The sequence below is a fragment of the Myotis myotis genome, unplaced genomic scaffold (assembly GCF_014108235.1).
Source record: "Myotis myotis isolate mMyoMyo1 unplaced genomic scaffold, mMyoMyo1.p scaffold_m19_p_2, whole genome shotgun sequence".
NCBI lineage: Eukaryota > Metazoa > Chordata > Mammalia > Chiroptera > Vespertilionidae > Myotis > Myotis myotis.
In genome coordinates this window covers 48,157,954-48,182,901 of record NW_023416324.1, presented here as the reverse complement: position 1 = coordinate 48,182,901, position 24,948 = coordinate 48,157,954, and the positions used below count along the sequence as shown (strand labels likewise).

At 46.0% G+C, this 24,948-nt stretch overlaps 1 protein-coding gene across 6 annotated transcripts in view; it reads left to right on the top strand.

Moving 5' to 3' along the window:
• The window catches only part of WLS (Wnt ligand secretion mediator), a 111,503-nt gene that overhangs the window by 70,805 nt on the left and 15,750 nt on the right, over positions 1-24,948 (top strand). For 4 of the 6 annotated variants that reach the window (XM_036348395.1, XM_036348392.1, XM_036348396.1 and 1 more), the window contains exons 3-11: positions 3,572-3,696; positions 9,230-9,391; positions 10,654-10,790; positions 13,646-13,814; positions 15,367-15,464; positions 16,033-16,096; positions 20,608-20,751; positions 22,023-22,106; positions 24,354-24,401. In XM_036348395.1, coding sequence (XP_036204288.1) covers positions 3,572-3,696; positions 9,230-9,391; positions 10,654-10,790; positions 13,646-13,814; positions 15,367-15,464; positions 16,033-16,096; positions 20,608-20,751; positions 22,023-22,106; positions 24,354-24,401 — 1,031 coding nt within the window. The remainder of the gene's footprint in view (positions 1-3,571; positions 3,697-9,229; positions 9,392-10,653; positions 10,791-13,645; positions 13,815-15,366; positions 15,465-16,032; positions 16,097-20,607; positions 20,752-22,022; positions 22,107-24,353; positions 24,402-24,948) is intronic. The other 2 variants (XM_036348394.1, XM_036348393.1) reach the window with 1 other exon arrangement.

The following is a 24,948-nucleotide window of genomic DNA, read 5'->3' as shown; positions in this document are numbered from 1 at the left end:
CCGGGCTCATGACTGGTGAGCATAGCATTGTGGCAGGAGCCTCTCCCGCCTCCACAGCAGCACTAAGGACCCCTCAGCGGACATCACCCAGAGGTCCTGGAATGCAAGAGGGCACAGGTCGGGCTGAGGTGCCGCCGCCCCCCCCCCCCCCCCCCCCGTGCACAAATGTTGTCCACTGGGCCTCTAATATATATTTTGAGAGGAAAGGAGAGGGAGAAAGAAATATCAATGATGAGAATCACTGATTGACTGCCTCCTGCATGCCCCCTGTTGGGGACCAGGCCTGTAACCCAGTGTGCTGTGCCAACACAGCCAAGAGTTCGGTGGGCCTGAGGTGGGGGGCGGGGCAGGGGGGGAGGGCAGTGGCAAAGGATTAAAGACAGACAAAGAGAATATAGCTGGGGCTTGGTAGATCTCCTGTGCCTGGATGAGGCCACAGAGAGGGATCCAGCCAGCAAGCTGAGGCTTTATTTAATAGTCAGAGAAAAACAAGGTAGTGGTCAACATAGTTACAATGTTCTTGTGAGTTTCACTTGTTTTGGCAGCACTTGCTGCACCTCCCACAGTCCATTAGCTACCCAGGAAGGATCTAGGGAGCTTATAAGGTCAAGCTTAATTATGTTAAGAGGGCTCTGCCCTCTAAGCTGGGACTTGTTTGTGGCTCTGCCACAGGTAAATCCGAGGCTTAATTCTAGAGCTGCTCGCTACAATCCAGGATGTGCTCTAAGAATTCTGGTTCATAGGTTGAATTCTGTTCGACCACTGAGCCACATAGGCCAGGCCAGATCTTATATTTGAGAGCTTATTTCAAGTAATGTTAACAAGGGTGCTATTAGACTAGAGTGTGTCCAGAAGAAAGCACCAAAGGTACTTAAACCATGTCTCTGAGGGGAGTTGAAAAACCTGGTCACATTTTTCTCAAGGAGGAGAGAAAACACAGACAGATGAGGTATGGCTTTCAGGGCCTAACAAACTTCTGCAGAAGAAGTACCTTATTTTCCATGTGACTCCTATGGGCAGACCTAGGACCCGTAGTGCAAGCTATAGGAGGATAAGTGTTGAATGAGTCAGAATTTGACCATCTGAGCTGCCTCAGAGAGAGGCCCCCATCTCTGCACAGAGGTTATAGAGGGGGACGCAGCATCCAGCTAGACATTCATCTGATGACTTTTAAGTCTTTAGATTTAGAATTTCAGATTTGGAGTTTGATCAGCACTAATATCTATATACTAGAGGCCTGGTACACAAAATTCATGCACTGGAGGTGGAGGGCCCCTCAGCCTGACCTGCGCCTTCTCACAGTCCAGGACCCCTTAGGGGATGTCCAGCAGTCGAACATCCCTCTCGCAGCCTAGGACCCCTTGATCCTTACCGCCCGCCTGCTTGCTGCTCCTTACCGCTTGGCTCGCTGCTCCTTAATGCTGTGGTGCTGTTAGACTAGAGTATGTCCAGAAGAAAGCACCAAAGGTACTTAAACCATGTCTCTGAGGGGAGTTAAAAAACCTGGTCACGTTTCTATCAGGGATCCTCTCCCGCCACCGCCGCTGCGCTCACCAGCCATGAGCCCAGCTTCTGGCTGAGCAGAGCTCCCCCTGTGGGAGCACACTGACCACCAGGGGGCAGCTCCTGCATTGAGCTTCTGCCCCCTGGTGGTCAGTGTGCATCATAGCGACCAGTCGTTCTGGTCATTCCGCTGTAACAGTGGCTTATGCTTTTATTATATAGACTAGAGGCCCGGTGCACAAAAATTTGTGCACTCGGGGGGGAGGGGGGCCCCTCAGCCCGGCCTGTGCCCTCTCACAGTCTGGGACCCCTCGGGAGATAACGACCTGCTGGCTTAGGCCTGCTCCCGGGTGGCAGAGGGCAGACCCAATCCCTAGGTGCAGCCCCTGGTCGGGCTCAGAGCAGGGCCGATTGGGGAGTTGGGGCACCGCCCCCTGTCATGCACAGAGCAGGGCAGATTGGGAGGTTGTGATGCCACCCTCAGTCACACTCAGGGTAGGGCCGATTGGGGGGTTGTGGCGCCACCCCCTGTCACGCACAGAGCAGGGCCCATCAGGGGGGTTGGGGCTCCGTACCCTGTCACGCACAGAGCAGGGTCAATCAAGGGGTTGGGGAGCTCCCCCCTGTCATGCACAGAGCAGGGCCGATCAAGGGGTTGAGGAGCTCCGCCCTGTCACTCACAGAGTAGGGCCTATAGGGGAGTTGGGGCACCGCCCCCTGTCACACTCAGGCCAGGGCGGATCAGGGGGTTGAGGCGCCGCCCTCTATCACCCACAGAGCAGGGTCAATCAGGGTTGGGGCGCCGCCACTCTCACACTCAGGGCAGGGCCGATGGGGAGGTTATGGCTCTACCCCATCACACACAGAGCAGGGCCTGTGGGGGGGGGGGGGGTTGGGGCGCCGCCCTCTATCACCCACAGAGCAGGGCCAATCAGGTGTTTGGGGCACCGCTCTCTCACACTCAGGGCAGGGCCGATGGGGAGGTTATGGCTCTACCCCGTCACACACAGAGCAGGGCCCGTGTGTGTGTGTGGGGGGGGGGGTTGGGGTGCCACACCCTGTCACACACAGAGCCGCAGGGCGATCAGGGGGTTGGGGAGCTCCCCCCTATCAGGCACAGAGCAGGGCTTATCAGGGGGTTGGGTCGCCTTCCCCTGTCACACACAGAGCAAGGCAGATAGGGAGGTTGTGGCCCCGCCCCCTGTCACACACAGAGCCGCAGGGCGATCAGGGGGTTTGGGCGCTGCCCCCTGTCACGCTGATCCCGGTGCCAGGAGGCCTCTCAGCTCCGCTGATCCCGGTGCTGGGAGACATATTACCCTTTTACTATACAGGATAGAGGCCTGGTGCATGGGTGGGGCTGGCTGGTTTGCCCTGAAGGGTGTCCTGGATCAGGGTGGGGGTCCCCACTGGGGTGCCTGACCAGCCTGGGTGAGGGGATGATGGGTCTTTGCAGCTGGTCACACACCCTTCAGGGTGGGGGTCCCCACTGGGGTGTCTGGCCAGTCTGGGTGAGGGGCTGAGGGCTGTTTTCAGGCCGACTGAAGCTCCCAACTGCTCCTTTTTTTCTTTTTCTTTTTATTTATTCTGTGCCAGCTTTAGCTCTGGCTCCAGCTCTGAGGCTTCTGCTGCTGAAAGAAGTTATCTGGTTTGTTTGGGTTCTATAATCGAAACTCTGTATCAACTCCAGCTCTGAGATCCCGGCCTCGCTGAAAGCAGGTTTCTGGGGTTTTGTTTAGCTTCTATATTCGTTACAATGTTTCTTAAACTGCAGGCTCAGAGGCCAGCAAAGCAGGCGGGGAGCGTTGGTTTCCTCCGTCACTGAAGCAAGCAAGCCTCATGTTAGTTTCAAGCTGCCTGGCTGCCGGCCGCCATCTTGGCTGGCAGTTAATTTGCATATCTCGCTGATTAGCCAATGGGAAGGGTAGCGGTCGTATGCCAATTACCATGTTTCTCTTTTATTAGATAGGATATTTTTGTCTTATTGGTTTCCACAGCAGGGCCTATAATAAGAATTTTTTAGCTGTGTCCAAAGCCATTTTGGAATTGTGAGTTCTTTCTCTTGCAGGAGAAAATGCAGAAGTTTCCATGGACGTTTCCCTGGCTTACCGTGATGATATGTTTGCTGAATGGACTGAAATGGCCCATGAGAGAGTGCCTCGGAAACTCAAATGTATCTTCACATCCCCCAAGGTAGGATTCCTTGACGTCTAATTTGTTGGAGTTTTTTGTTTGTTTGTTTTTAAATATATTTTATTGATTTTTTACAGAAAGGAAGGGAGAGGGATAGAGAGTCAGAAACATCAATGAGAAAGAAACACTGATCAGCTGCCTCCTGCACACCCCCTACTGGGGATGTGCCCGCAACCAAGGTACATGCCCTTGACTGGAATCAAACCTGGGACCCTTCAGTCTGCAGGCCAACGCTCTATCCACTGAGCCAAACCAGTCAGGGCTGTAGTTTTTATTTGATTTCCAGTTATGTGGGAAGATATGCTTTACAATTAATAGATATGTTCCTTATTTCTTAGCATGCATAACCCACATTATCCTTTGTCTTAGTAGAGAAAAGGGCTGTGTAGATATTTCCTATCCCGGCAAAGGGGGAAAGAATAGAAGGAATGTCTATCTGAAGTGATTTAGTTGTTTCTCTAAAATACCTCCATAAAAATAAATTCCTCATTCTTTGGTTAATAGCTGAATGTATCTGAAGAACATTGCTAAATTACTTTGATATATAAGAATCTTGATATTGGAGTAGTGCTGAGTCTACTTCTCTTTTTCTTAGGCTTCTCTTTGCTGTCAAAGTTCATGTAGGTACGAAGACTAAAAATCCCAGTGACCACAGACAGAAAGACAACCTCAGTCTTCTAACCTGTCTTTAAGACACTCTCTTCTCTGGTTTTTCCAGGAGGACTCAGTCAACCACCCATGGGAGGGAGATTACTATCCTGCATTGAAAATATGGAAACATTTTCTTTGGGGCAAAGGCCCAAAGATTGATTCAATGACCTCCAGGGATAGTGGGGTTTCATGATTAAAGGACCAAATCAAAGTGAGCTGGAGGCCCTTTAAAAAGCCAAGTGCTGCCCTTACACATGCCTCCATGACATTCTGGCCCCTCACCCTTACTGACCCCTCTGCTCTTAAAAGTCTCTGTGAAGGTGAAATGGGGCCATAATTACTGTTACTCATGGTTACCCACAGTTCCCAAGGGTGCTGGCGTGGTGCACCATCAATGACAGGTGATCTCTGATGGTCCTTTAGGTACAGAAAGGGTCTCGTTTTCTTTGTGTGAGTGGATGAGAGGCCAAACTTAGTGAGAGCACATTGTTGAGTATGTCATTTGTCACACGGCGTCTCCAGGTCAATTGCTCCTGAAGGATTTGGATAGCTTTGTAATACCCACTCCATTGTTTGGTTTCGTTCCTTTCCTCTCCTAGCATTGGCCTTTTGCTGTTGCCGGTAACTATGGCATTGGGATTCCCTGTGGAATGGTAAGAATGGCAGTTGAAGCCTCTGAGTACCATGCCCCTGCCCTGTCCGTCCCACCTTGAGGAGGAGTAAGACGGGGCAGGCTCACAGAATTAACATTAGTTAAAAACATGGATTTGGAGCAAAACATGTGTCTTCAGTTCCAGGCTGTATCACTTACTGTCTGCGTGACCTTAGGCAAACTTACTTACTCTGTCTGAGCTTCAGTTTTCCTTCTGCAAAATGGAATAATAATGCCTGCTATGGGAGTCTTTATAAGGACTACATGGGATAGTGAACCTAAGCAGAATGACCTTATCATGTAACATGTCGTCTGGGACACATTTGAGAATGAAAGAGGATGTTAATCAGATGGGCCACTGGAACTCTCGTGGGCATAAGCACCTATTGGGGCACCTGACGCTTACTAAGTCTCTCTTCCGGGTTCCATACTAGAGCTACAGAAAGCATGATCTGAGGACTGGCAGCTTCACATCATCTGAGAGCTTGTAGGAAATGCAGATTCCCAGGTTACACCCCAAACCTAATGGATCAAAATCTCGGCATGCAGGAGCAAGGAATCTGTGTTTCAAGAGGATTTCAATTTCTTCTCTGAAGCTTGATAAAATTTGAGAGCCACTTCCCTAGACCAGTGGTCGGCAAACTGTGGCTCAGCAAACTGAGGCTAGCGAGCCACATGCAGTTCTTTGGCCCCTTGAGTGTGGCTCTTCCACAAAATACCGACTTCTGCGCATGGGCCACGAAGTTTCAATCGCACTGTACATGCGCACCCACGCGTGGTATTTTGTGGAAGAGCCACACTCAAGGGGCCAAGGAGCCGCATGTGGCTCGCGAGCCGCAGTTTGCCGACCACAGCCCTAGACCCTTTTGCTGAGTGCCAAATATAGTTCCACTTGCAACCAAAATAAAGCCATCTGGAATTGTGTGGGGAGGCCTTCAGGGGACAATCAGTGGGTAAAAATAAATGGTGGAGGGAAACTGGAGGTAGCAGGAGAGGGGACTCTCTAACATGTTCAGATCTTTGTGTGCAACAGAGAAAATTAATTAAAACCTTTCTAGCTGTTGCTGCAAGTTGCCTGCGTCTTTCAGAGGTGAGACTGGTTGGATATCTAATCTAAAGGATATAAAGCTTCGGGATATGGAATTTCATCCTCAGAAAAGGGAAAAGTCATTTCTCACCTCACTTGCCCACTTGCAGGGCACTGAGAAGCAGAGCGAGGGGGAGTCATTAAGAAGCCTGCAACTGTTCCTCTGTGTTGGCTGCTTAATTATCTTCAGGATGTGTTGATCCCTTTCAAGAAAGATATTAAACCTTGAAAAGTGTGAAGGAAAATGAGTCATCAAATCTGTGCTTTCTGATTGCAGTGAAATTTAGTTTTGAGTCTGAAGATTAAATGAGAAATTGCTGTAAAGGGTTTTAGTCCCTGATGGCTTGCGAAGTTAAAAAAAAAAAAGAAGTCAAGTTGCCACCTGCTGTAATTTGTCCTAATTAGTCAGTCTCATGCTGGAGTTGGCTGGAGCTGGGGGAGGGCTAAGGGGATGGGAGAAAATAAAGAGAGAGGGGGGATTGTCTGTCTTTCTAAATGTCCTAAATACTGGCAGAGGCATAACTTCAGTGTGTACGGAAAAGTCCCCAACAGGATGCAGTGTTTATCTTTGAGACAGGTAGGCTAGGCGAGGATCCCAGAATCCAGTGTATCCAATTTCTTTAACTTAGATAAATTTTTTTTTATTGATTTTTAGAGAGAGAGAAAGGAAGAGGTATAGAGAGAAAGAAACATCAATGAGAGAGGAACATCATCGGTCAGCTGCCTCCTGCACACCCTCTACTGGGAATTGAGCCTGCAACCCAGGCATGTGCCCTGACTGGGAATTAAACCATGACCTCCTGGTTCATAGGTTGACAGTCAACCACTGAGCCCCAACGCCAAGGAAACGTAGATACATTTGTCTCATGGGTTGGTAGCATTAGCCTCTGTAGGGACAGGAAAGTGGAGGACACCTAGAGAACAATGAAAGGGGACTGGAACCCTGTAGATTATCTTATTTTACCTTCTTGTTTTACTTATGAGGAAAGTGAGGGCAAATGAGGTGGATGACCTTCACAAGGTACCCAGCAAGGAGCAAGGTCAGGTCATTGCCATCCTCATCACAGCACAATGCCTGTCCTCAGGCATGTCTGATGCAGTGTCATTCATTTCTTCCTGCTGTACTCAATTAATCTCTTCCCCATCGGAGCTGAAGGCTGGACTTGGAAGGCCCAGGCCCTCAACCCCATACTATTACTTTTGGGACCACGGCATTAGACTAATAGAGTTTTGTTCTCTTCCCCCTCAAACTCTCAATAAAACAAGACTCTGGAAACATATCAGAAAACCCTCCTTCCTGCTACCACAGGGGTCATCAACCTCCACAATGCAGTTTAATCTGAGGCTGAATCAGAGCCTATAGTGTTTTCAGTTGTTCCTGCAGAGGCTACTCCTAGCCCTGATTTGTACGTATAAGAGAGAGAAAGGAACAGGAAGGAGAGAAAGACAGCCTATACAGAAAGAATCATCCAGCCTGCAGATGAAGTCTAGGTAAAAAGCAGGATTCTTTCTGCAGAAGAATTTTTTTAATTCCATAAGCCAAGTCTAATCAACTGATAGTTCTGATAAGAGCCCCTCAAACCTTAAAGGATAAAAAATGATCATGATTGATTAGTGATGTCTGCTCTGAGTAGGGAGTGGAAGCAAATAAGCCAGATATTTGTCTGCTCTACCTCTACTATGTCATGTGTGTCTTTGGTCTCTATACAGAGGTTTGTGTTTATCGCACTCTAAGTTCTGACTCTCCAATATAGAACTCCGCAAGATCACAGAAGGGGCAGAAGTCTCTTCATACACTAGTTAGTCTGTAGACTCCTTATTATCTTCCTTCTGATTTTTCCACTAGACTTTATACTCTGACGAGTCACAAAAAATTATAGAAATTCTGAGAATTTAGGCTTGGGAACAACAAATTAGGTCTTCCCTATCATTTGATCAGAAAACATTGAAGCCGGCATATAAACCCAATATTGATGGCAGACACTCATCTCTTTTATTAGGAAAAAATCCCTGGCTGCGAAAGCTTACGCCTCCACATAGCCATATTTACCCCTTGGTAGGAACACAAAGCCAGGAGTCCTGGTGCGGGAGAGCAGAATTTAGTTTTCAAAACAACCTGTGCCCCTACCCTCCAACCTCCCACTGCCATGCTCTGGGCAATAACTCTTCAATTGCTTGGCAGGAAGGGTGAGAGGCTTCTTTTAAAAACTGGGATTAATTTTTGTTCAATTAAAATGTCTGCTCCTTCTGCCATCTTGCCTCTTGGGCAGTTTAGAAGCTTTGGAGATAGAAAATTCCAACTGGGGATCTCAAACTAATCCCATTACTACCTTTCATCCCTTTCTGTCTTCCCAAGTCTCAAGGGTTCCTGGAGTTGCTTCTTTTTCTGTCAAATCAATAAAACATAGATGTTCTCAGCTTCTTGCAGCTTCTCCTGCTGGCCAAAACCATGTAAGTAATTAGTCGTTACCTAAGACTGTGCGGAATGTCAGCAAGAGCTTCTTCCTGAACATTATGAAGTTGACTGTTCCGCAGAGCCCTACAGGTCTCCAGTGACAGGCTGCAAATAAAAAGCATGCAGTCCTGGTAGACCAGATGAACCTGATAGGAGGCTCAAATGAGAATTAAAACGCTGAGAAAAGCGCAAGGACATAGAAGAGATTTTTACCTAACATTTTAGGTTCTACCTCAAATGTGGCTAATGGCTGTTTGTTTTTTGAAGAGAAGAAGGGCAACCGGTGGATACCATGCCTCCAGTGTGCCCTATTATCGGTACCTCTAAGGAATACCTTTAAGCATTAGCTAGGAATACCTTTAAGAATTCGTACTAGGGCCCTAACTGGTTTGGCTCAGTGGATAGAGTGTAGGCCTGCGGACTGAAAGGTCCCAGGTTCGATTCCTTCCGGTCAAGGGCATGTACCTTGGTTGCAGGCACATCCCCAGTAGGGAGTGTGCAGGAGGCAGCTGGTTGATGTTTCCCTCTAATGGATGTTTCTCTCTATCCCTCTTCCTTCCTCTCTGTAAAAAATCAATAAAATATATATTTTTTTAAAAAGAATTCATGCTAGGAGGCAAAGGTAAGAGAATTCAGACAGTCTATTGGCAATAGTGACCCTGCCTCAAAACCTCTGTTCTTCTTCCAGACCCCAGAGCACGAGGGCCGTTACTATGAATGTGATGTCCTTCCTTTCATGGAAATCGGATCTGTGGCTCATAAGTACTACCTTTTGAACATCCGGCTGCCTGTGAATGAAAAGAAGAAAATCAACGTTGGGATTGGGGAGATAAAAGATATTCGGTTGGTGGTGAGTGTATCTAATTGGCCCAGGCAGTCTGCAGCACTAGAACACAGGCTAAGAACACTGGTTATGGAGCAAGTGCGTTGAAAGGGAGCTCTCATCTCACTCTTGGTATCTCCAAGCCTCTATTGTCTTACCTGAGAAATAAGAATAATAACACATACCCATGATGGCTGAGATCAGAAATTTGTGTGAGAGATTACAGAAATGGAAAATAAAGCGATTATTGTGCCCATTGAAGATGTGATAATGATTACTTTTGCATAATGAATAGCACCAAAATAAAAGCAATTTCTTTTACATGTTTCACCTTGCAAGCCTAAATGTCAACAGGAGCAGTGGTGTTTTAGGTTCTTTCCATTTACTTGTTTAATGGGAAAAATTAGAACATGGGGCAAGGGGACCATTTTTAAATCTAAAACATAGTTACACAAGAAATACATATATATTGTAGAGAATTAGAAAGCACAAGTAAACACATAGAATATAAAAATTACCTGTAATATCCTAGCATATAGAAATAACCACTATTGAGGTTTTGATTTCAGATTTCTTCTATACATATATTCATATATAATCCTTCATGTACAAAAAATAGGATCATACTCAATTGATACTTTTGTTCCTTGTTGTATTTTTTAAAAAATATATATTTATTGATTTCAGAGAGAAAAGGAGAGGAAGAGAGAGATAGAAAAATCAATGATGAGAAAGAATCGTTGGTCAGAGCCCACAACCCAGGCATGTGCCCTGACCGGGAATTGAACCATGGCCTCCTGGTTCATAGGTTGATACTCAACCACTGAGTCACACTGGCCGCCGGGCCTTGCTCTTTTAATTTAATGGCATTTTGTGAATATGTTAATGGTATATTGTGAATATTTTATATATACAGTGAATGAATATTAAATACACACACACACACACACACACACAATCACTCACATAGATTTACTTTAACACACTTTACCAATCTTAACTTGGGCATCTACGATTTCTCCAATTTTTCAATGAAAGCCATACAGAAAAATCTTTGATCATATTCTTAATTATCCCCTTCGTATAGAGTGGGTCCATTTTTATGCCTTCGGATTTATATTTCTACAATGCCTGAGAAGGGGTCAGGGAGAGTAGGCGACAGTATATGCTCTGAATGTGAAAGCTTTTGATCTGGACAGTTAAGCAGACAAGGTCTCCCCTTACTCCTCTCTGCTGGTAGAAAATAACACCAAGATATATTCACCTTCAAAATGTTGGCCTCTCTCTAGGGAATCCACCAAAATGGAGGCTTCACCAAGGTGTGGTTTGCCATGAAGACCTTCCTTACGCCCAGCATCTTCATCATTATGGTGTGGTATTGGAGGAGGATCACCATGATGTCCCGACCCCCGGTGCTTCTAGAAAAGTAAGGGTTGAGATGGGAGCACCCTGACGGAACACAGCATTGCATGATCTGATTGTCTGCTCCTGGTTTTGCGGGATCTAGGTCAAGTGGTCAGTGTAGTACTTGGTCTAGTGATTTGACCAGGAGCCATTCTGGACTTTTTTCTCCTCCAGCTTTCACATACAAATTATTATTAAATGCTGCAGGTTCCCTTTCGGCTCCTCGTTCTGTCCTTGCTCCTCAGCCCCATGGTCTGACTCAGATACTTCTCTCTGTTACAGGGGCTGAGCTGCCTTTCTCCTAACTAAGCCCAGTCCAGAAGGACAGCGCTCCTGTAGACGTATCCCTTTCTCCCATATTATTGACTTTTTCCTTTTTGCTGAAATCATTCCCACTAATGTACACATACTCTCTGTTACCTCTCATTCTTGAACAAAACTTTTCCTTTTCCCTTTTCCCCTTGAAGCCATCACACCATTTTTCTTTTTTCTTTTTTACAACAAAACTCCTCAAAAACATTTGTCTGTATATCTTCTCCTCCTAGTTTTTCTTAAGCCCATTTCACACACCACTCCCTCCCCCACCGCATGAGACTGGTCTAGGTAGGATCACCAGTGACCTTCACATTCCAAACCCAATGGTCATATCTCAGTCCTCACTTTTCTTGACCCATTATCAGCATTTGACATGAGTGATCACTGCCTTTTTTTTTTTTTTGAGCCTTTTCCACCCTTTTTGTGGTCATTCTCCTCCTTTGCTGACCATCACTCAGTCTCCGTTGCTCTTTCCAACCAAATTTCAAGTTCTTAGACTTTGGAGCCAGTCTTTGGAACTTTTCTCTTTATTAGCTGTGCTTAGTCCTTAGATGATCTCATCTAATCTCATGGTTCTAAAAATCACCTAAATGATGACTCTTAATTTATAATTGTCAATCTCAGCCTCTCCCAACTCTCGATTCAAATATTCCAACTGTTTATTCAACATCTTCACTTACACAGAAATGTAACACGCACAAAAAACAATGGCTATCCTCCCATTTCAAACCTGTTCCTCTCCCAGGCGTTCCCATCATGGGAAATGGCAACTCCACCCTGTCCCCTTTACTTCTGGTTTTTCACACTCCTCATCTAACCCACCAAGAAATCTCACCATTTTCATTGCTACTACCCTAATCTAACCCTCCATCATTTCTCACCTGGTTTATTTGAAATAGCCTCTCAACTGTTCTCCTTGCTTCCACCATTTTCCTCCCTATAATCTGTTCACACTGCAGCCAGATTCCCAAGTGTAAATCAGATCATGTCACTCCTCTGCTCAAAGCTCTCAATTGGCTTTGCACCTCCTTTGCCCTAGCCTATAAAGCCCTGGACTCTTACTACCTCTGATTTTATCTCTTATCCTCTTCATCACCTACCATCCCTTTGATAGTGCTCAAACATGCCTAACCCCAGGACCTTTGCACTTGCCGTTCTCATTATCTGAGATGCTCTTATCCAGATAGATCTGTGGCTCAATTCTCATTTCCTTCAGGCCCTGCTCTTATGCATCTTATCTTAAAGGCTTTTCCTGCCCATCATATATAAATAGCACTACTCTCCATTCTCCCACCTTGCTTTATTTTTCTTTATAACAATCATTCTCTATTTACTATCTTTCCTCTTATATCCCTCCTCTAACCCCATCTGAATGCAGGTATCACAAGAGTGGGATCTTTGTTTTGCTATCTATTACATCCCTAGTGTCTAGAATAGTGACTGGTACATAGAAGGAATTCAATAAATACGAATTTGTTGAATGAATGGATGAATGAAAGAACTATGTCACTCCATTGTTCAACCTTTTTTATTGGTTCAGTTCTTTCAGGATAAATTGCAAATTCTTTAATGAGGTATTCAAGTTTCCTCATGAGTTCACCCCTTTTCACTTCTCTGGTATCATGTCCTGACATTTCCTGATAAGTGTCTCATGCAGATCCCCAAATGCTCAGGCTGTTGCAGGCTGCTGTGCCTCATCCACACATTTCCCTCTGCTTGGAATGCCCTTCCACCTCCTTATCCTTGACTCACAACTCACCTCAATTTCTGTCAAAGTTAGAGGTCCCAGTAGCAGCCTGTGCACACACTTCTATCATACCGCTTATCACACTTTGTCTCTTTATCTGGCTGAGGCACTAAACATATTTCCAGGAATGGAAGAACTGGTCATATTTATTTAGGTATTTATAGCCCTAACAAAATGCCCAGTGCATAATCTGTGCTTAATAAACATATGTATTTCATGAATAATGAATGAAAATAGGAATAAATCAGTGACTCAATGAATAATTTGATAGAGAAATGGCAATTAATAGTGTGATGGGGGAAGCAAAATAAACACTAAACAAGCCATTAAAAGAATGTGCATTTCATATTGTTTGGAGTCACTTATTATCGAAACGAATATGCTCATATAATTCATAGTTGCTGAGGAAAGCATTATAACAATGAATATTCTTAGAGATCAAGTTAGTGATAACCTGAATAGATAAGAGAGGATCATTATATTCAAGGAGATCTGATTAAGGAGGCAAGGGAGGGTAAAAACATTTTAGGAAGCTTTTAATCTGAGCTGGTACCAAAATAAAATTCCAGGGATAAAGGAGGTTAGGTTCAGTGATCTAGAAAGGTTAAGGTAACACTCCTTCATTCTGCAGTGGTACCACAAAAAAAAGGCATTTTGTATCTCTGTGTAGAAACTTACTCTGAGAGCTAAGAAAATTGGTCATATGGCTTCATTCCCAATAAGTAACATCTCGTTCCCCAAAACTGGCTTCTGACGTTTGAAGATCTGCTTCCCAAATTGATCAAATCATTTTCCTGATATGTTCTTGCCATCAGAGTCATCTTTGCTCTTGGGATTTCCATGACTTTTATCAATATCCCAGTGGAATGGTTTTCCATTGGGTTTGACTGGACCTGGATGCTACTGTTTGGTGATATTCGGCAGGGCATCTTCTATGCAATGCTTCTCTCCTTTTGGATCATCTTCTGTGGCGAACACATGATGGTAAGAGTCAGAACCTCTCGGGGAAGGGACAGTGGCTATGGCAGAATAAATTAGTGGCTACAGGAGTGAGTTCTGAGATCAGGCTCTCGGTTCCAATTTCACCACTGGTTAGCTGAGTGGCCTCAGGCACGTGGCTTAATCACTCTGAATCTCAAGTTCCTCATCTATAAACTGGGATTTGTGTATAGGGTTTTTGTGAGATGTAAATGTAACATACTTAGCAGGGAGTAAACACACAAAGATTAGCGATTATTATTATTTCTTGTCCTTTGGCTTCTGCTCTGCTTATCCCCAGGACCAACATCACCACCAAAGAATGTAGTGTAGGCCCAGTTCTTTCCAGCTGGCAATTTGTCCAGGTGGCCTAGTAACCCCTCTTACCCGGGAACGCTGACCTCCCTGGTCAGTTTGCACAGACACCAAATCGTATTTCAAGAGGAATTGACGGTACCATGGATAAAAATAAAGAATGGTGCCGTCAGCACGTTGTGGTTAAAATGACAGGCCAGCTGGAGCTTGGGCCCCAGGTCAAGCACATGGACTTCGTGGTTGGGTGGGCTGTTTGTGAATTCCATGACGGTTTGATCATTGCTTCCGAAGCCGTGCAGCCCTTCCAGGAGAACAGTGAGAGGAGAGAAAGGCTTTGCCTCCTGCCAGGGGAGGCATGAGGGTTCGCCAGCAGTGACACATGGAGAACGAGCCCTCAGCAGCAGGGACAGTGAGTGCAGTGGGCTCAGGGGCAGCGGCCGGACAGTCTGCCGGGGTGCACTTCCCAGAGTGAATTGGTGTGGACTGTCCCGCCGGGATCCCAGCCTGGATGTAAACTATGTCTTTTGCCTTTCTCTATTTTCTCACTTTACTCGCCTTTATTTTCTTTGGTTTTTGTGAAATTGTTTTAATGAAGTATATTTTTTAAACTTTATTTTATTGTTTAAAGTATTACAGATAGTAGTACATATGTCTCCTTTTTTCCCCCCCCATTGACCTTCCCCCGGCCTCCCCTACCCCCCAGTGTCTTGTGTCCATTGGTTATGCCCATATGCATGCATACAAGTCCTTCGGTTGATCTCTTACCTCCCCCACCCCAACACTCCCCGGCCACCCCCATTTATTTTTTGTCTTTTAGTATCTATGTACATGTATTATCAAGAGGAACCATTCCTGTTTTGAATAAAGACAGGAGAAACATGGATTTATTTTCCTAACTTTGAGACCTCTTACATTTGACATAGTTGAATACCTTAGAGCCTTTATTCAGTCCTCTGGGGACCACCCCACCTTATCAAACACAAAGAATAAGTCACATAGGAATTTAATTCTAAATGATTTAACCTATAAGGCCTTTCTTTGTGTTCCTGTAGCACCCTGTTGTTATTACTATGAGAGTTTTAGGAACAGATTTTGGTCTCACCCATTCTCAAAAGCCTAGAGTCTGACACAATGTTTGATACACAGCAGGTTGTCAGCAAGGATTGTTCGAATGACTGACTCACCGATAGAATTGTTTTGCTCTCCCCATCTTTATCTCATTTCTCCACTTGGCTTTCATCAGGATCAGCATGAGCGGAATCACATAGCAGGGTATTGGAAGCAAGTCGGACCAATCGCTGTTGGCTCTTTCTGCCTCTTCATATTTGACATGTGTGAGAGGTGAGCAGATGCCTATGGGACTCTGGGCTGAAATGCACACCAGCATGTCCACTGCCCACTCTTCAGGAGGAGTTTTCAAAAGGGAGAAGGGTAGTTGGGAGCCTGTGGTCACATCCTCAGATAGAGATTGGGATTAAATCAAAGGTAAAGCTCTTTATAGGTGCAAACAATTTGGGCTGATTATTCCTTTTTTAAAATTGTATTTTATTGATTTCAGAGAGGGGGGGAGAGGGGGAGAGATAGAAATATCAATGATGAGAGAGAATCATTGATCAGGTGCCTCCTGCACACTCCCTACTGGGGATCGAGCCCACAACCAGGGCACATGCCCTGATCATGGAATCAAACCGTGACCTCGTGGTTCCTAGGTTGAGGCTCAACCACTGGGCAGCACTGGCCGGATTGGGCCGATATTCTTCAAACTCTTTTTCTATTTAAGTCCTCTGTGACATTCTAAATACACCCTCTACCCCTCCAGCTGAAAAGCTAAGACTATATAGAAAATAAAGTGCCCCCTTTGCCTCTGTATTAATTGTTTCTTGCTTTTCCATCTCGTTTCTCTTTGTAGAGGGGTACAACTCACGAATCCCTTCTACAGTATCTGGACTACAGATGTTGGAACAGAGCTGGCTGTATCCTTCCTGGATGGTCTCGGGGTTTTATTTCTTCCCATAGCCATCTGATCCCCAAGATCATTTTCTAATGATGTTCTCCATATGTGCTCAGCCAGAGCTTTGATCCTTAGACTGAAGATAACGGCACAATTAAAGCAAATAATGAAGGAATTAATGCTTGCTTTCAAGCCAGGGTAAGAGCAGGCAAAATAAGGAGATTGCAGCATGTCCCTTGGTGGAAGCATCAGAATTGCTGGTTTTATTGCACCCTGTCTAAATTATCTATTCCACCCTTGTTTACTGCAGACCGAAACATGACTAGCTTTTCCCTGGAGCCACGGAGGTTCATTTCTGGGCTCCTTGTGGGAGAGCCAGTTTCTGAATTCCTCTGTGTGTGAGACTTCTTACAGTGACCTTGCTGTGCTGGCATACCATGCTGCTGCTATTCATTTCCCAGACCAAGCGGAGATAAGGCTAAGGTGATTAGTTCCAGAGGCGTTGCCCAAGGCCTCTGGTTGGTTGTATAAACTCTGCCGGAGTCATCTTCATGAAGCAGAAGTGACAGTATTAGCTTATCCCTTTTAGGATGCTGGATTTAAATATTTTATCTTCCTGAATAATGCGTTAAATCCTTGGGGAGAAAAAGACTCTCCTCTAGAGAGGGGAGAAAGGCTTGAGTTGTATTCTTTCCTGATGGATAATATCTTGTTATGTGCTGGCCATGATATTTATATTGTATTTATATTGGCTTCGGAATATCACAAGAAATCTGTGAGCACACTAAATCTGTGAGCGGCACCAAACGGGGAATATATATATATATATATATATATATATATATATATATATATACACACACACACACACACACACACACACACACACACACACTGAGTGGCCAGATTATTATGACCACCCCACCATCAGTACTTCATTGACACTTCCAAAAATACTGAATATTGAAAACTTCCTAAGCAAATACTCTCAAGGTTTTATTATTATTACTAGAGGCCCGGTGCACAAAAATTTGTGCACTCGGGGGGGAGGGGGGGTCCCTCAGCACGACCTGTGCCCTCTTGCAGTCTGGGACCCCTCGGGAGATAACGACCTGCTGGCTTAGGCCTGCTCCCGGGTGGCAGAGGGCAGACCCAATCCCTAGGTGCAGCCCCTGGTCGGGCTCAGAGCAGGGCCGATTGGGGTGTTGGGGCGCCGCCCCCTGTCATGCACAGAGCAGGGAGATTGGGAGGTTGTGATGCCACCCTCAGTCACACTCAGGGTAGGGCCGATTGGGGGGTTGGGACACCGCCCCCTGTCACACTCAAGGCAGGGTTGATGGGGAGGTTGCGGCGCCACCCCCTGTCACGCACAGAACAGGGTCAATCAAGGGGTTGGGGAGCTCCCCCCTGTCACACACAGAGCAGGGCCCATCAGGGGGTTGGGGAGCTCCCCCCGTCACTCACAGAGTAGGGTTGATAGGGGAGTTGGGGCACCGCACCCTGTCACACACAGAGCAGGGCAGATCAGGGGGTTGGGGCGCCGCCACTCTCACACTCAGGGCAGGGCCGATGGGGAGGTTATGGCTCTACCCGGTCACACACAGAGTAGGGCCCGTGCGGGTGGGGATTGGGGCGCCGCCCTCTATCACCCACAGAGCAGGGCCAATCAGGGGGTTGGGGCACCGCCACTCTCACACTCAGGGCAGGGCCGATGGGGAGGTTATGGCTCTACCCGGTCACACACAGAGCAGGGCCCATGGGGGGCGGGGGGAGGTTGGGGCGCCGCACCCTGTCAGGAGCAGAGCAGGGCGGATAGGGAGGTTGTGGCCCCGCCCTCTGTCACACACAGAGCCGCAGGGCGATCAGGGGGTTTGGGCGCTGTCCCCTGTCACGCTGATCCCGGTGCCAGGAGGCCTCGCAGCTCCGCTGACTCCGATGCTGGGAGACATATTACTCTTTTACTAAATAGGATTGAGGCCTGGTGCACAGGTGGGAGCCGGGTGGTTTGCCCTGAAGGGTGTCCTGGATCAGGGTGGGGGTCCCGCTTGGGTGCCTGGCCAGCCTGGGTGAGAGGCTAATGGCTGTTTGCCGCTGGTCACACACCATTCAAGGTGGGGGTCCCCACTGGGGTGCCTGGCCAGTCTGGGTGAGGGGCTGAGGGCTGTTTTCAGGCTGGCGGATGAGTGAAGCTCCCAACCGCTCCTTTTTTTCCTTTTTTTTTTTTTATTCTGGGCTTTAGCTCTGAGGCTTGGCTCCAGCTCTGATGCCTTGGCTGCTGAAAGCAGGTATCTGGTTTGTTCGGGTTCTATAATCAAAACACTGTTTCAACTCCAGCTCTGAGATCCCAGCTGGCTGAAAGCAGGTTTCTGGGGTTTTGTTTAGCTTCTATATTTGTAACAATGTTTCAGACTGCAAGCTCAGAGGCCGGCAGCGGCAGGCGGAGAACGTTGGCTTTCTCTGTCACTGAAGCAAGCAAGCCTCAGGTTCTCTTCAAGCTGCCTGGCTGCCGGCCGCCATCTTGGCTGACAGTTAATTTGCATATCACCCTGATTAGCCAATGGGAAGGGTAGCGGAGGTATGGCTAATTACCATGTTTCTCTTTTATTAGATAGGATTATTTGCATAACTAATTCACTTCATTGTACTGATGGGGTGATCATAATAATCTGGCCAGTCATAATAACCTGGCCACTCAGTTTGTGTGTGTGTGTGTGTGTGTGTATCTAATACACACACACACACACACACACAAACACACACACACACACACACTAGGGGCCCAGTGCATGAATTTGTGCACCTTGAAAGGAACTGTGGCCTGTGAGGCTGCAGTAGGCACAGGGGCGGATCTTGGCCCATCCTCCACACCCCTGCCTGGCCCCTCCTGCTGCAACCCCCTGTCCCTTGTCTACCAGCAGCCCCACTCCCACTACTGCCGCTCCCATGTGCTGATGCCACCGGTCCCGCTCTCACCCACCTGCTGACAGTGCGGAGCGATTGGGGCTGGCGCCAGCAGTGGGTGCGAGTGGCGTCTACTGCCCTGGTCTCCCCTCAGGAGCAGGGGGAGGTGGAGAAGCCCTCAGGGGCAATCAGGGCCAGCAGCAGCCGCCACTCGCACCCATTGATGACGCCGAGTGATTGGTACTGGCGCCAGGCACTGGCAGCGAGTGCAAATGGCGGCTCCGGTGCTGGTTGCGGGTGCAAGTGGGGCCGGCGCCAGCAGCAGGTGCAAGTGCCAGGCGGGACCACAGTGCGCAGGAGCAAAGAATTTTCAGTAACCACCAGAGGCTTGCCCCAATGACAGCGACTGGCACCCCACCTTGGTCTCACCTGCTCCACCATCCCACAGCGGCCAACACCCACCATGTTTCGCACACACCCCCTGGTGGTCAGCGCACGTCATTGCAATCGGTTGTTCTGCCATTCAGTCTATTTGCATATTAATTAGCCTTTTACTATATATATATATATATATATATATAATGTTACATCTACTCCAGCCCTTTTGTTCTATGATATGATGGCAATTTATGAAGGCAAATAATTATGTATTCCAGGGTACTATTGATTTTAGGAAAGAAGGAAAAGCTTCATTAAATATATTATTTAATGAAACATACATGCTGAATTCACACTTGTTAAACAGTTGTTAAATATGTAACTTGGGGTAGAGTTGTAGCAGAAAGGAATTAAAGATCAGGGCACCTGTCTCCCGAGCCAGCTCACTCTACCCCAAGCCTCAGTGGTTCTCAGACTGAACTTTAAAGATAGGTCTGAAAGTCGCCCTGCTTGGTCTGAAAGTATATTGCCACCCTCTCAACTCCCACCTTGGCCATGTGTCCTCCTGCTCCCTGTTCCATTTGACAGGATAGTTTTTGTGGTGGACAGGAGATTGCAAACAGAGCTTCACACCTGGTTTTACTTTAAGACCTTCATTCCCATGGCCAGCCTCCCTTAGCAGCTGCTGCACCCAACCCCACACCACCCGCTCCTGATCCCAGGGTATTTCAGTCTCCTTCCAAAAATCCAGAGTCTGGCCCAATGGTTCCAAACATGGTTATTCTTGGTGTCCTATCCCTTGGAAAATCTGATTCCATATACCTGCAGTGAGAGACCTGGGCTATCTGTATTTTAATTCCTCTGGTGATTTTAATGCAGCTGTCCACTTGATCAGTATTATGCAATCTACACCTAATATTTTAGTGTTTTTAAATTTATTGTGTATATGAACCTCCTGAGGATCTTGTTAAAAGGCAGATTCTGATTCAGAAGGTCTAGGGTGGGCCCTAGAGTCTGCATTTTTAACAAGGGAAGCTTTGCTTCTCTTATTTGGCTTAGAAAGCAATTTGGAATGTTTCTCTCTTTGCTAGATTTGTGGCAGAAAACCTGTGTCACTGACCTTAGAACCAGGTTTTAATATTTTATACCCCTGAAAACTACCTACATATTTGGGGAGAAAAGGTATTACCAGTGGAGTGGGAGAAGGGCTTGGGTGCTTGCCTCCCTGCTGTTTCCTTCACCGAACACCATCAGATGGCCTTCATCATCGTGGCTGGGATCTGCCTCTGCCTGTACTTCCTGTTTCTGTGCTTCATGGTATTTCAGGTGTTTCGGAACATCAATGGGAAGCAGTCCAGCCTGCCAGCCATGAGCAAAGTCCGGCGGCTGCACTATGAGGTGAGCAGGTCTCCTGGCTCATTCAGGAAATTGTACTCAGTATCCCCTGCTTGCTGTTTAAACACACACACACACACACACACACACACACACACACACACACGCACACACACACCCCACCCCACCCCACCCTACACCTGGAGATTGGAAGCCTTTATTTCAAATACACATACACATTGAGAGATTTATGTGTACTAGAGGATCTCTGGGAAAAATAAGAGGCTAAATCCTACGCCGAGAGGCATGTAGCTGGACTATCTAAATTTTGGAGTTTTCTGAGGGTATAAATGTATTTCTGTCCCCAGTGAGGAGTAAACTTGTCCCACAGGTTCTTCGGCTTTGGGGTGGAACGTAGGTACATGCTCGGTGGGAGATTTGAGTTTGATAGACTTGGGATTTGACTTGGGGTGAGGCATTAGTTAAGGTTCCCTGGCTGAGAATCAGCCTTAAGACTGGGTGGGGTTCAGCCAAGGTGATCTGATTTTCAGACTCAAGGAAGCCACAGTTCCCCCTGAAATACCCAGCAGGTGCTCAGATAGAGTTCAGTGATCTCTGTTTATAGATTATGTGCCTCATTCAAGAGAAACACTCAAATCTCTAATGTGGGTAACACGTTCTTGATTTCTCAAGGATCCCTTTGGGCTCACGCCCAAGTGGTTGAGCTTAGAAACATGGACCTAATTCCTCTCTGAAGAGAGAAACAGAAACGGCAGGACCACAGTGTTCCCATATGCAGTATATCTGTAGAGGTGTCCCTTCCCAAAACACAGGTTCCCTTCAACCCTGCTCTCAGAAACCAGAGGCACTTCTAAAGCTTTGCCTGTCTCTAGAGCTAGAGTGACACATGAAAAAACTCAACCACGTCCACTTGATGTTGATTAATATGCACATTTCTTTTTGTTCACTGGAGCAGAATTTTATTTCCACTGCAAAAAAAAACAACAACTTGGATTTGGTAACTTTGAACCCTTGCAGAGAAGCATAACCAGCTTAGCAGGGAAATTAGCAGCCTCATGATGTGCTGTGAATATAATTTCCCAGGCTCTGGTATTACTGTTTCATGAGAGATAAGCACATACGACATATTTGGCCCAAGACATTTTTTTTCCCTCTGCAGGAGAAAGGTTACTATGTGAAATTATTTCACTATCACTCTTAGGGATTTGGTTTTATAGATTTCTTTAAAATTCGCTTTTTAGAGATTTATATATTGATATAAGGGTTGATGGTAGCTGATGGAATGTTAAACTACTCTTTCTCTCTCCTAATAGGGGCTGATTTTCAGGTTCAAATTCCTCATGCTTATCACCTTGGCCTGTGCTGCCATGACCATCATCTTCTTCATTGTTAGTCAGGTAAGTGGACCCTGAGAGGTCAGGGTGAGACTGTCCCTGGAGAGGCCCTTCTACTCTGCACAGAGAATTCTGCAGAGCTACTGGGAAAGGAGCAGGGAAGCTCTCACGCTGCGCAGCAGAGCAAGCCATGTTTTCTAGGCTTCTTTCTGGGTCTTGTCATTATCCAGCCAGAAGTGGACTGAATTTTCCCTTTCAGTACAGGGGGAGGAACAATTGCTAAGTAAATTAACAGCCTGCAGCCATATTGAAGAGCCCTTGTTTCATTTACTTCAGAGAATAAACTTTTCAAGCCCTGTAGCAGAACACCAGCAAGCAAGTATTAATTTGATTTGATCCTTATCTAGCATTAGCGTAGATCCTTTTATAGGCCATCAGCCATTCTTTTTAATAATTCTATTGCCACTTAAACATGAAATGAAATTCAAAAGTCCCCTTATCTCTACTGGTTATTTCCAAATCTCAACATTTCGCTGTGCTTCAAAATCTTAATGTGAATGATTTTTAAATATTGGTATCTTGTTTTTGGAAGTTAATATTTACATCTAATTTATTATGTATCTGTCATTCATCTGAACTTCACAGAAATCCTATGGTAAGATTTGTTATCCTAGTTTGCTAGAATATGAAATCTAGTGGCTGTAGAGACATATCGTACCTAATCTTACCTAATAATAGACAAGCATGTAAATTGACCATCCCTCCACTATGCTCACCAGCCAATCAGGAGAGTATGCAAATTAACCCAACAAAGATGGCGGTTAATTTGCAAACATAGGCACAAAGTGGCAGAGCAGAGACTGAAGGCTCCGGCCAGAGCAGTGAAGACTGAAGGCTCTGGCCAGAGCAAAGACCTGGGTCCCGGGTGCCAGAGGAAAACCTGTGCTGGCAGCCAGGGGAAGGGAAGGCCTATTGCATGAATCTCTTCGTGCAACGGGCCTCTAGTCCTATTTATAATGTTTTCCACTTGGGTGGGACTATGGATGGATTACTTAAAAGTTCTAGGTTCAATTTTCTTATCTGTCAAATGGATGTAATAATAGAACACTGTAGAAGGTGGCTATAAGGATCCCATGAACTAACGCTTGCAAAATGCAGGTGTTGTGAGCAGGCAGGCATGCCTTATGAATAGCAAAAAGTGTGAATGTTGTGCTAAAGGACCTAGACTAAGTTAGGGACCAGAACCCAGACTTTTGGACTATTCTTTTTTTAACCAGCTCCTCTGCCATGCCTGTATTTGGCCAAAATTGAAAATGTTAGGCATGCTCACAGAGCCTTAGGGCAAGACTTGCCCCGTTCTGCTAGCAATTTTCCTTCCAGTACAGGGGCTCCTAACTTTTTGTGCCATGAACCCCTTGGGTACACTGGTGAAAGCTATGGATCTCTTCTTTGAATGTTTTTAAATGAGTAAACTAAAAAAGCTTTGATTTTCAAAGGGAATCAGATAGATAGATGATATATATATGCAACGATACATAACTATAAGTGTAATTGATATGAAAATATGATTTCTATGGGTAACAAAATTATAGGCAGTGCTTCTATTATGGGGGTTTGTTTTCTCTAGTCATAATGGAAAGAAACAGTAACTTTCAATTAGAGACTGGTGAAAACAAAGATAGAATATTTTTCTCATTTCAATTCACGTACCCTTTGAATTCCATTAAGGACACCAAGTGAGGAGTCCCTAGAGTTCTGTTGGCCATGCCCACTGGGCAGTGTTAGTGTTGCTCCCGAAGGCTGAAGTAAATGTGGGGGGAAATCACAAATACATACATATATATCTTCATAAGATCTGTTCACCACATCTGCTGTGACCTACAACAGTGCTGTGCTTGTATCAGACTGTTTGTTTATAAAACCTTGGAAACTTCATTCTCCACTCCTGATGCAGTAAAAATATTTCAAATTCTGAATGAGTTTTTTATTCACCTAACTGAGGCTCAAACAAGTTGTGTGGGAGGCCCGACTTATCCCTTGGCTGAGTCCCTCGTGTGACCAAAATGCTTTGCAGCCCTGCAGTGCCTTGGTCATGTGCTTGTTAATACAGCCAGTTCTGCCAGACTTTGAGAGCAGCGTGCACCGCTTGGAGATCCGGAACCTCACGTAAGATGAGCTGAGAAATAAAAGGCAGTACCAAGATATGCTCCCAGGACAGGCACATTTGGTTCTTACACGTGCTCCTGCCACTTTAGAAAGCTGTAGTCAGTCTCCCACAGCCCCATCCCCCTTCCTCTCTTGTCTCTGCAGAGTCCCTGCTCCCAGAAGTCAAGAAGGGACATTGGGCGGATGTTTAAGGTGGTTATATGTTGTCCGAATTTAACCTTGTACATGTTTAATGACTGCACCTTTTTAGAGCAAAGGAGGTCAGTCTTCCAAGGAGCAGAGTCTGTGGCTTTTCTCTTAAGAAAAAGATTAATATTCCATTGCCCCAGTATTTTCTAACACAGCTCCAGCCTGTGGCTGGCTTTTTATATCTGCTGTGACAGTCGGTCCAGAGTGGATTTGAACTCTAAGGGGGTAGCAATGAGGTCTTTTGGATTCCATTAGCTGCTCACATTCCTCCTGCTGGGTGGCTTTTTTATAAAGGTTTATTTATAGATTTAAGACGTTTTCAGGCGTAACTCTCAGTGTCCCAGGTACTGTATTAATATAGTGATCAGAGGATTTATTTTTTAATGTCATGTTGGAGTGTTTCAGCAATGAGCTCACCTGAAAGAAAATCTACTGGGTAACTTTTTGAAATAGATCCCAGCCTTAGGTAAAAGGAATGTATTAAAACTTCCATTATACACTTAGGCTTGCTGGGAGAGCTTGCATTTAAGCCCCTGAAATATAATGCGAG